Source organism: Grus americana, chromosome 22 (genome assembly GCF_028858705.1).
Source record: "Grus americana isolate bGruAme1 chromosome 22, bGruAme1.mat, whole genome shotgun sequence".
Taxonomy (NCBI): Eukaryota; Metazoa; Chordata; class Aves; order Gruiformes; family Gruidae; genus Grus; species Grus americana.
This window is the reverse complement of record NC_072873.1, coordinates 487,198-499,947: the sequence shown is the minus strand read 5'-3', so window position 1 is coordinate 499,947 and position 12,750 is coordinate 487,198. Positions and strand designations below refer to the sequence as shown.

Below are 12,750 nucleotides of genomic sequence, written 5' to 3'. Positions count from 1 at the left end.
AGGAGCACCAAAACTCTCATTTACCCAGAAATGACACAAACTTCATCTTCTTAATTGCTAAAGCAGAATTCTGAAAGACATTATTCATATTCTCTTCAGGTGTTAAATCCAGTAGGTTTTCAGGAGTGTCTTCTCCCAACCTTTCCAACACCAGCCATCCTACCCTCTCCTTTCTGCCACAAACACTTCCATTTCTCCCTTCATCCAGCCTCACGTAACCTTCACCATCCCTACCACCCTTTCTGCCGTCCTTCCAGTCGGGTTCACCCCTTCACCCACCCCTTTCTTGGATGCAGGACCCAGCAGCAGGGTCCCATCCTTCCCGCAGCTCTCCTCCCCACACCAAAATGCTTTTCTAAATCACAGCCATGCAAACTGTGCTCCAAACCTCCAAGGCTGAGCTACCAATTTCAACTGGCTTGGGCTCAGCTGCGCAGATATGGAAGAATTCCATGAAATCAGAAAAAAAGGGAGATTTCCTCATATGGGTTAGGACCTAGGAAAACAGCTGCTGGAAAAAAAAAGGAAGACATGTGCGTGTTAAAGGCAAAACAGCTATTCCAAGGATAATGGAAAACGCCCATGGAAGAGGAGGAGGCAAGCTGCATGAACGCAGCAGGAGGAAGAGGCTGGAGAGGGCACAGAGAGCTGAAAAAAAAGATGCACAAAAGAGACTGCCTATCACCTCTAAATTACAGAGGGACAGAAGAGACTGAACTGTGAAGGGGGGTAAAGGAAAGAGAGAGAAGGGGGAGAAAATGACACGTCAGGAGAGGCAGGAGATAACAGCAAGATGAGAAAGGCTGGAAGGACAGCATGAACATCAAAGGAGAAAGAGGGGCTGAAGATGGCTCAAGGGAAATAAGCTATTTTTACTTAATAGCACAGGCCAATTTTAAGCAGTTCTCTGGCACTATTTGTGAAAAAGAATATCCTCCATTTAAGAAGCATTCCTTTGACATCACGCCTCTGGTGTGATTTGCCTCGGCTTCCTTCTGTAAGTGTGTCGTGCAAGGAGCCCATCCTGCCAAACACTCCCGGAAGGACCAACCTCACAGACCCTGGAGCTCACAGCAACACCCGAGCTCCTCCAGTGCTCTTAACGGGCTTCAAAGCTGTATTTTAACTGTATTTCTGCACCTAATAAGAGTTACCTTTTTTTGACCCATACAAAATAGCTTCAAATAAATTCGGCGTAATGCTCTTACCCGCCAAAATGCCATCTGCCAAGCGTAATGCTGGTTGCAATAATGTGAATGGAAATCAGCACTGCTGTATTTTATCCATTGCACATGACTGTGCATGTATGTGGTGACCCAGTTTATTGGGAACGTTCCTTACTTTTACATAGCTGAGTATGCCAGTAAATGCCCTCTGAAACTCATTAGTGTCACAGGGCATCAAGGCTCAGAAGTAATGAATCCCTCCACCTCTACATAAGGTAGGAGTACTCCCTTTGTTTTCTATGCGCCTGCAGCAACAATAATGACACTTTGGCTTATGGCCTGGAGGATGGGGAGAAGAGCTTCTGAAGCCACCAGCTGCGCTCAGCATCAGCTGAGTGTGCTAATGCAACGGACATGCAGCTCCTCCACCAGCTGCTCTACGTAGGGTACGACCCATTAGTGCAGCAGAGCTGGCTTTCAGGTCCATTTGTTTAAGTGCTGCTACCACAAGCAACCACACAGCATCCAGAAATCCAAAGAATACAGCTGTTCAATGGGTTATTTAAAAGTGCGTAGCCAATCCATTAAAAATTCTCTACGAGTAAAGGATAAAACCTTCAGGGAAAATGGGGAAGGTGACCCTAACTAGAGGGGGGACAGTTTGGGCTTCTTCCTTTGAGCTGAACTGATCTCACCGTGTGTTATCGTACCTCTGAACAGTGCCAGTGCTCCTTGCTGAAAGGCAAAGGTCACCTAGGACGTGTATTTGTGGGTCAGTATTTTTCAATACAGGCTAGGATCGGTGGGAAAGCCTCTCATTTCACTTCTCTGAGGTGCAGGACCAGCTCCGGACAGGCAAAGCTGAGTCACCATCCCTGGGGGTATTTAAAAGACGTGTAGATGTGGCACTTAGGGACATGGTTTAGTGGTGGACTTGGCAGTCTTAGGTTGGACTCGATGATCTTAAGGGTCTCTTCCAACTTAAATGATTCTATGATTCTAAGGTCATGCTCCACCTGAGATGCATCAGCCCAAGTTATACATCGCCCAGCATCATTTGGAGACAGGCGGCACTGCAAGGATGTGGTGACTTGGCGATGGTCACTCACCTCCCCTGGCCAGAGGAAGTGGAGAAGTATTTTAACGGATAAAAGATTAAACAGTAAAAAGGCAGAAAAAGCAAGGTGCAACATGGGAGAGGTGTGGAGTGCTGCCTTTTTATGGGATCTCAGGTTTAAAAACCATACTGTTCATATTCACAACTTTTTTCTCCCAGTTTCACCTTACAGTCATTCCGTGATATCAGGCAATATGTTTACAAGCACTAAACAGCAGTGGATGGGTGTAACAGTTACATGAAGCTACGTATTCAGCTATACGTGGCTAGCTCACCAGGAAAGCTGGTACGCCTCTATCGCAGCGAAGGAGCCAAGTCTAACTTGACTCGTTGGCATTGCAGAAAAACTGGCAGTCTGCTCATTGTCGGAGGGCAGACTTGAAATACATTCAGCAATCCTGCAAACTTATTTCCATAATACACGCATATATATTAAAACAAAAGACTAACCAAGCAGTTTTGCCAGAAATGCTTATGTTTTATTTGCAAGTGTCAAGAGGGTTGTTGCAATGTGAGTAGTTTTATTCATGACTTTTGAGAGTTTGCCAGATCTGGCAAGACAACCACTCCTGTCCCCCTTCCCTGCAAGTCTCTCTACTCCCTGCTACGGTACAAACCCCTTCCGAGACAGAGGATGGAGGAAAAGCTGCAGAGGAACCTCCCCAGCAAGGACCACTCCGAAGCCGCTGCTGAGAGCTGGGGTCTGACACACGTCCCCACGCTCTCACCACGACCGGTGGGAAGTCCATCAGCAGCCACTGCCCCAGCTCCTCCTCAGAGGCAGGAGAAGCCTGTGAGCGAAAGGGAAAAAAGGGGATTGTGCCAGCTCTGTTCCCGCCAAGAAGATTAACATTACCCTTTAAAATTGGGAAATCGATTCACAGAAATCTCTGCTAAGAAGCTATTAATGTTGCCATATACTTAATATTTTCCTTGCAAGGAAATGGAAGGCAAGGCACTCACCTCTCGATGCCTCAAGTTTCCTGGCACGCTTCTTTATCCCCGTCTAAATAACAGCCCTCAACACAATGCCAACCACAACCTTGGCCCACCCTGGTGCAGCAGCGAGACTTTGAACTTTCCCTTTTAAAAATACTCTCCCACGACACATACAAAATGATCGCTAGGAGCTGGAGCAGGACAGTCAGAGCAGGCTAGGGTGATGCTCCAGGTAAGTTATACAAAGACATTATTGTACTTCCAATATTTTCTCCACTAATCTCTCAAGACAGAATCACCCTGCTTCCACTTCCAAAATCTGAGTGAGATGGGCTGTTGGGAAGAGAAGTGACAAAATGAACCAAGCAATCACAATTTTAAGCTCCTTGGTTTTTCTCATTCTTTCAGGAGAAACTACTGCAAACTCTGAAAAGTATCCAACCCTTCCTACCACGATTGGTACTCATATGGCGCAAGACTCCATTTCCGACCAAAGAGAGGGACTGAGACCAGAGAAATCTCATCGGTTGCCCACCAGAGTCTGGGAGGAAGGGAATTTTGCCCTGTGTTTTTGAAGTTTTTCTCCTCCCAGGCCCCACCGGTGAGGATAACTTAGGTAACTTCTAAACCAGTTGGAAACAGCTTGTTTCCTGCCACAGGTTTAGCAGGACAAAACCCACACCTGATACTGGTTTTCTAAATTGCCTCATTTCTAAGCATTTTTCTTCTCCATTAGTTTGCTGATGAACACTGAACTAGAAATCATGGATGACTTTAAACTGCACTCCAATAATACCACAAAATAGTGCTCTTTTCCAGCATGGCAAGACTGAGTGGAGCTCCTGCTAGGCAGTCTTCGGTTACTTATTTCTAAAATTAATGATTTGTTCATCTCTGACAACAAGAGCTAAGAGCAACCCTTGCCCCCAAGAACTTACTGCATGAAAAACAGACAGAAAAGTACAACCCTGAATAATCCAGAGGAGGAAAAGCAACTGTTCACCTTTCATTTCTGTCATCATAAACACACAACTTCTGAGTTTTGGGATAAGTGACATTTTCAGAAGGAACGGAGTGGGTGAGAGGGACGGCGTGCTTCCCACTGGCATTCTGGAACCATTATTACTTAAGTCTGTTGGTATATTATTAATCCGCTTTCATAATGATCTGCATTTCTCTAGCGCAGTGACCACAGCACAACCTGAGAACCTCCTGCTCTGCTCAGTGCAAGCAGAGGGGGAACATCTGCACATAGCTTGATCTAGCTCCTCACCTACATTTCATATATCTCCTAAAATATTCCTGACAACTGTGCTCGTCCATCACTGTCAACACTTTCTTCCCTACTTCAATTCTGACTCCAGTCTTAATGCAACTATAAAACACACATGCCCAAGAAATACTTTTCCAACCAGACTAACCTACGGGTCAGTCTTCCCTTCGCTTTCTTGCCCTCTTTTTTCTTCAGCCAGTAGAACAAAACCTGTTTTAAGCAGGCCATCAGCAATTCTTGTTTTTATTCCACAGCTGCTGGTACAGGAGTATGCTGCTCTTCTCTCCCTTCCTCCTGCACCAAAGGAAAAACCATTCTTTTCTTTTTTAGATTAGCCTTTGGAGAGCCTTTAGCTTATCTATGTGAAGAGTTTTCCTAAACTGTCCCCAAGAATTTACCTGTTGGAGAATGTGGCATCAGACACTCAGATTAGGCAGCTAAATTATTTTAACCAACTATTTTTACTATTGTCTACCAAGACATTCAGTGTATTTGCTCTGTTTAAGGGTTCAGCATCTTCAAAGCCTCTTACGAACAACAAATTCTCATGATCTCTCAAAGGCAAGTTAGATGCGTGTGATCGAGTTTCTGAATGAGGGCGACCGCACACAGAACAAAGAGCTCAACGCTGTTATTTTAATGGATTTTCAATTCTGTTGCCAGGTCAGTAATCCTTTTTCTCCCACTGTCACTCACAGACTTCAAAAACCACAGCTGGGCTGGAATAGTCAGTGTTTGTTTTATCTAGGAGGACATCATACGGCACGGTTCTTTCTAAGCAAATCAATTTATCTGCTGTTGACAGCAAGTATTCATCAGCGGTGATGCCGAGTTGTACTACTCAGGAGGTTACTAAGAGTGCACTAGGCACACGACTTCCAGCTATCAATTTGACAAACATCCTAAACCATTTTATTTGCCTTTATTTCCCTTCCTGAGGCTTGGTAATCCATCAAACTTACTGTGTGTAGTGTGCTGCACAGCAGTTCTGGAAAAGGCTCTGATGCAATAAAACCAGAATTGTTGTTTGTGATAAAGAATCAGCAGCAGGAACATGGAGCTCAAAAAACAAAACAAAAAAATCAAACAAACCAAAAAGCCTCCTATACTTTCAGAAAAATTTCTCTTTGTGGTAGGAAATGAAGCTTTGAATCAGGATTTAAACATGTGCTTTATTTCAAGGCACAGCTTCATCCAGGCACACGCTGCAGCGCTACCCGAAGACAACTGCTGTTCCGAATTGAGAAAACCAAGTAACCCCCAGTTACGTATTCCTTCCAGCATCAGGTATTGAAGGACCATTATCTGCATGGATCACTGTTCTTTTAATAGGCGGGGAAACGGAGGCAGGCAGACGAGATGCTGGTCTCCAAGGATCCCAGCAAGGCTAACGGCAAAGCTGGGAACAGACCCAAGGTCTCCGAATGCTGAATCAAGCCGTGCCGCTGCTGCTCTGACTCATCCCAGGAACTGTTTGCTAAACAGTACGAAGCTTTTCAGAAGTTTCGCATGCTGTGTCAGCTATTTGGGTAGAAGAAGCGATTCCAAGAACTCTAAGGTCAACTCATCAGCCTTGGCATTGATCTATTCACAAAGGCCTAATGTTTGGAAGCCAGTGATGGTTATTTCTGGAATCTGCCTACATTTACAGTAGTCGAGATTTACTGGGAGATTAACAATCATACTAAAAGTCTGTAATCCTGCTGCTTGCACAAGAGGTAGTACATCTTCTGAACTCATTTGTTATGTTCTGACAGCAAAACGCAGGATTTGCTTTGCAAAAAAATTGGGCTAGAGAATGAGCAGGGCCTTAAAACCCGTTCCTAACCGAGTCTGCAGCCAAGGTATAACAACCTATTTTTACTTTATTTTTGGCTATAAAGATTGTTTCTTGCACTTTTCTCCAGAGATCAGAGATGCAAAAAAGCTTCAGTGCACGATCTAAGCACTGGATGTGATGCACTGTTTGAAAGAGTCATATCCCTTACTCTGTTCAGGAGGAAACTAAAGCTAAACCTACCCATTCATCAATTATGTATCCAGCTGGATTACTTAAGCACTCGGGGGAAGAAAGTCGAGATAGATGAGGTATTTTAAGCAGAGACAGCACACTTTACTGGCCTTTCTGGTAGTCTGCAACGCTTAAGATTTGCGAGGAATGCGATGACTAATGTGTCCTGAACAAAAGCAGACCTGGCCATTGCATCCCTTTCAAGAACTCCACGTGGAAGAGGAGAATATCATCTTAATATTTATTTATGCAGCTAGCACACGCTCTCTGCCTTGCCACTGGGCACAACAGGAAAGCAGACAGGACAAGACAGCATCTGGCACAAAAAGCCAAGCAAGAACACATCCTGGCAATAATTTAGAAGAAAGACTTTGCTTGACATTTTCCTCCCCAAAGTGGGAGCCCGCAAGAGGAAAGCATTAACTGCTCGCATCCTCTCAAAAGGTGTAGGAGGAGCAAGCTCCTCGCATTTCAAAGCAATATAATGGCACCTTCCCACCACCACAAAAGCAGGGCTAAATCTCAGCAATACAGTGAAATTCAGGCTGTAACTCTCACCTACAGTAAGCGATAGCATTATATACAATCCACACTTGCCATAACGGCAAACGATTTGTGTATCGCTCGAAAGGCTGTGATCTGTTTTCTCGACTGTTCCAAAGCACGCCTAAGCGCACACAGCAGTAATGCTCGGTCTGCGCCCTTACCCTCCGGATGATACCCGCTCCTTTCAAAATGAAACACCGGTCTAACGCTTGGCAATTTTGTTTTCACCATTGAAGAAAAACTACAATTATTCTGGTAATTATGTCTTATCGTAACATTTCTGAGGATAAAGTACAATGGCTGGGAAAGACAAACTCTCAGAGTAGGAGTGAATTTGATGTAATGAGAATTTCATTTTACAGAAACAACTTTCCTAGGGTATTAAAATTTGCTCCAGAAGTTTTTCTCTAGACTCTCCCAGCAAGCTTCCGAACACACGCATTTTCCAGCGTGCCAAGTGATGTAAGGCAGGAGACCTTCCAAGAGGTCCCATTAAAACTGACATTTTCCCCAGGACCAAGGAGGCAAATGTTTCCGTACCTGCGAAGCAAGTCTCCGCATGGCCTCTTCTTGGCGCCGGCGCATTTCTGGCGTCCCCGGGCAGCTCCCGCTGGTGATGGAAGAGTGAGCAGAGGGTGGCTGGGTTAAGGGCAGCTCTCGGTTTGCATCCACATCTGTCCCAAGGAAAGAGGATATGAATTGCTACAGGACAGGCACGACCAACATTATTATTACAGACTAGGCAGCTGCTATTTTCTGGCAGTTAAAATACTTTGCACAAATACTCTGCTTAGGATTCCAGGCAGCAAGAGATGGTCACACTGTCCAGCCAGGACAGGGGCTTCCCAAGAAACTTCTTTTGGAAGCAGCACTTTTGGGAAGGACTGCTAAGATAAAGGGTTGAGCTTGTCTTATTCATCTTCTCCACTGTAATTTCACTGACTTTAAAATAATCACAATAATTGAGTGAATTGTGCAATCTCCAAGGTATGCTCTGTCTTCCAGTTTGGTACATTTCAGTGCAGTGTTCTCCTACTCTGCAGTTCTGCCAACAGATCTTCCCTCATTATGAACCATCGCTGGTTAATTTGGTTCCAAGTCCTTCTTCAGTGGAGACAGTCAATTTTTCTGAATGATGTGTCTATTTTATAACATACATAAATGGAGAGGTGTAGCTAACACATCCATCTGAAACCCATTAATGCAATCAGAGGGAGAGAAGCAGGAGTAGCACCAGCATCTGGAAAAGGCTTGCAAGCAAACAACGAATCATACTGGAATCATCTCTGTCATGTTTAACTGCTTCCTATTACATTTTAGCTGGTTCTTTTGCCTGGCAAAGCAGAAATTGGCTTTACCAGTAGCTTGCTATGACAGTCCATTCACCTGGCCTTTGTGGTTAACATTTTCAAACCACTCATTTTTACGCTCATAGGTACTTGTACAGAGCATTTTTGAAGGACACTAAGACATGCAGTACTTGATGATGTCTAATTAGCAATGTCTTTATTTTAGGGACGTTTTAAAAGCAGCAGTCCTCTTAATCACAGTCTGTACTAGCAGAAGGATTTTCCTGAATGGATTGCTGCAATGCATCCTTGAGCTTGACTTGAAATCATAATGCAAACAATGACCCATTTAATGGCAAACAACAAAAGAGGACGACTCCTGCCTACATAATTAAACCCTGAATCTATTAGCAATGTTGCATGTTCTTGATTTTGAGCGTGCAACACCACCTTCACCTGTATAATTTGTCAGCGATAGGAATTAAGAGTATGAGGCTCTATTTAAGCCAGTTTACTAATGCTGATAGCACAATTGCTGTAAGTATAGTCAGGTCACCTGACTAGCATTTATTATTAGACACAGATTTTACTAAGCACAATAGATTTTTTTTCCAGCATGTGGAAAAAAAAATCAAATTTGCAGAGTAATTGTTATACTCTATAGCTAGACTAGGACTTGTGATGCCTTTAGGAAATAAAGGCAAATTAGTTGATTGATTCTGAAGGTCTCCATCCCAGTAACTAACACTGGGGAATCATTCAGCTTTGAACTGCATGGACAAACCAGAGCGCAAACTAAACAACAGCGTGTTAGGTGTGACCAAGGATCTTTGTTCTTTGTGCATGAAAGATGCAGGACACCTTCTCATTTGAAACAGCCACGCTTTAGTCCAGAAGCAGTTAAGTACAGTAATCTCTAATCTCCACAATCCCTCTACGCAGACTGGGGAGCCATACAGTTGGTGCACTGCAGAGCTGCAGTTAAAAATATAGAAACAAGCCCTGCCTTTCACTACGCATTGTTCATTTAGCTCTGACAAGTGACACCATCCAACATGCCAACATTCAGTGACATTTCAGGTATTTCAACATGGCTAAGAGTACTGGATTCCAGTAAACAGATTTAACAACAGTTTCACTGAGACACAGTGACCTAAATCCTTCAAGATACCTTTAGGTATCTAACCCGGTATTTTTAGTCCTGTCTTACTCACTTACTGAGAGCTGAATGATTTTAAAATGTTGTCATCCCCACCTGCAAACATGTCAGCACAGAGTGATGTGAATTGGATGGGACCACAAGAGGTAGAGCAATCCTGGGTGCTGAGCCTACATGGGCTTGTGACCCACCCCAAACACTTATACCATGATAAACTGAGATAAACAAACCGTACGGGAAGGAGAATGCACCGGCATGGATTTGTAGTAATAGAATATTGGCAATTAGAATTGGAGTCTTCCCAATGAGAGAAAAATTCATGATGTTTCTAAGTCAGAGAAATAAGAGACAGACTATTTTGATTCTTCAAAAGTAGATTTGGAACAGGAGCAGTATAAATATTGCTGACAGGTGCTTCCTTTGCTTGGCAACAAACACTAAGCTTGATTTCTTGAGCCTGAAGAGGAATGGGATCTTTTCAGCCAAAAGCATTATAGAAGCTGATGGAAAAGGTCTCTAATTTTTGAAGATCTGTGTACTGCTGTACTTACGTTTCGGAGAGGCATGTGGGCTATCAGAAGCAATCTGTCTCATACGTGTGCCATGGCAGCTGAGCGCAACCAGTCTGGAGATGATGGCCGTTTTTCCAAACCCGATGTTCCCGACGATGACTACACCTCGGTTGACGCTGGCGTTTGAACTCTGCAGCTGCGCATCTATCTCGTGGAACACCCAGTCCCGGCCAACGAAGACAGACTCGGTGGTGATGCTGGGCACCTCAAAGAGCAGTGGTTTCAGAGAGATGTCAGGAGGTCTGTAAGGCGCGAAGCGTACTATAAAGAAGAAACACAGGGAAAAAACACAAACGTCAATGCAAACAGTAAAACTATAGTTCGGAAATTGCTGTTTAATCTTCCTTAGAAGTCTTTTCATTGCAGAAGGTGAAAAAAACCCCCAAGTTTGTTACCCACAGGTTTGTTGTTAAAAGCATCTGGCTCGTTCACAGCATTTTCCACCAAAGGAGTTCAGACAATTTTACGGGAGGAAGTAGCACACAGCTGGGTAAAGTGTAGCTGGAGAAATGAAATTTCTTGCTTAAAGTCACCATAATTAAAGGCCCTGGCACAGGCAGAAGGGTACGCTTCCCAAGGCAGCTGTCCCCATCCCCCGGCGACACAGTATTCTATCTCTGTTCAATGTATAGATATGTAATATGTCTCTTCAATCCAATGAGCACCAAAAAAAATCTCAGCACTTGGAAGTGTTAAATCAATCTAAGCAAAGTTATTTCCACTCTTCTAAAGTATGGGAATGAAAGCAGATTGCTGATAAGATTTTCCTGTATGGCAATTAAAACATTTTCTCTTTTCACGAAGAAAAGCAGTGTTGCAGGCAAGAGTAAGTCAACAAGGAGTGCAAGAAATACCTCCCCAACTTCTGATAGATCACCTATGCTGATGCACTGCTAACGTCCAAGAACACAGACACCAATTGTGTTACTTTCCCCATTTTAGATTATAATAAAATGTACAACTAAACCCAAACAAGCCTTAAAACTTTTTCAGGAACATTTGGGGGTGGAGGGAGAGGGTATCTGCCATCTTTCCATTTGGCACAAGCTATCTAGGGAACACACACCTAAAAAGAGTAACGAATATGCGCAGATCCGGTGCAAAGATGGCATTAGAAAGATCAACTCATATAGTGCATTCTGCCTATGAGATCTGTCATTGGGAGATGATACGCATAAATCCACAAAAAAACACTTAAAAATGTGATGGATGCACTTTGTGCTGGCAGAGACAGTTGCTGGATCTTCCCACTTCACCACCGAAACGGTTTCTTAATTAAAAACTTTCAGAAGGTGGCCACAAAGACAGCCGGTGATTCCCACTCAGGGGGAGGTTAGTCACACTGTGTGTTCAACTGCAAACCTGGAATTTTAGAACCTAATTCCTTCAAGTCAGGGCTAAGTGACGTGGATGGAGCCACATCAGTGGGACGCGAGTTCAGACCTGGAGCTGGTACGGCAGCTCAGAACACACCTTCCAACTGCCGTACACGTATTGTACTTGACATTCAACACACATATTCAAGCTGATGTGGTAAGCTGTGGAAAATTTGAGCTGTGGATCACAGAATTTGAATTCAATTTCTTTTCAGATCATGCATGCTGCAAATGAAAACCACCATGCAAAATCTAGATGTCTTTATAGCGTATGTTAAAAGAAATCCCATGAAGCCGCAGAGGAGTTCCCCGAGCAGGGCTGCAGAAGGGCTCACACTCCCATCATTTACATCAGCTGCTTCCAGCAGAGACCGACTGGTTTCTTTGGAGTTTTAAAAGCCCTCAGACACTTAAAAAGCAGAAAGATCATTCAGCAACTGCCGATGTCTGCAATTGCTTCACCCGCTCGCCCTCCGCTGTGGACGTGCGGGTGGTGGTTTAATCCCCACGCAGACCTCCTGGTCTGGGCTGAAGCCCCCCAGGGGTACGGATAACGCTACTGCACCAGACTTTGTACTAAACTCATTGAAAATAGTCTATCAAATCACAACAGTGTGATGCTTTATCTACATGGGAAGAGGTTATAGATGTGCTACAACCCTGAAGATCTTACTATAAATACAAGCACATGGTTTTTGAAGAGACCAACGTGCTGTGTCATGCTCTGCACTTCGGGACGAGCTCCACTCCCAGGCTGTGCAATGAATCCCTCCGGAAGCTACAACCCAGCTGGTGCCTGCTCCCTCCCAGTTCCCCCAGCCTCCCTCCCTCCCACCAGTCCAGAAGCAGAGGGGTGCTCCCCCCGTCCGGGGCTCTGCCACCCCTGCCCCAGCGCTGCCCCGTTCCCGGCATCGCATCAACCCTCCCCAGGGAACTGCTGAACCGATGCCCACGGCTCAAATCACCTTCAAATCCTTCACAGACCTGACCAGGGAGCCGACCCGTTTAATGCTACATCAGATAATCCTACGGAAAAAAGCCTGTATTTAAAAATGTTAGGTATTTTGAATTTTTTTTAACTGACACAGAAAATGCTGCAGACAGGAGCTGTATTTTTATTCCCACTTGGAAAGGATGAATGTGCTTTACATTTATCCGAGGGTGGAGATGGTTTTTGAATTGCACGAGCTCACAAGCAGCTCGTCTGATTCCCAGTGCTGGGGCCTGTCACGCGAGCGCAGCGGGATGTGCTGGCATGGGAAGGTGCCGGAGAAGCCAAATCGCTGGCGGTGGCGGGGATGA

The 12,750-nt window shown here is 44.5% G+C and overlaps 1 protein-coding gene across 15 annotated transcripts in view; it reads right to left on the bottom strand.

Moving 5' to 3' along the window:
• Positions 1 to 12,750, bottom strand: part of TANC2 (tetratricopeptide repeat, ankyrin repeat and coiled-coil containing 2) — a 250,259-nt gene that overhangs the window by 58,320 nt on the left and 179,189 nt on the right. For all 15 annotated transcript variants that reach the window (XM_054801162.1, XM_054801168.1, XM_054801160.1 and 12 more), the window contains 2 exons: positions 10,052 to 10,333; positions 7,593 to 7,726 (listed from right to left, as the gene is read on the bottom strand). In XM_054801162.1, coding sequence (XP_054657137.1) covers positions 7,593 to 7,726; positions 10,052 to 10,333 — 416 coding nt within the window. The remainder of the gene's footprint in view (positions 1 to 7,592; positions 7,727 to 10,051; positions 10,334 to 12,750) is intronic.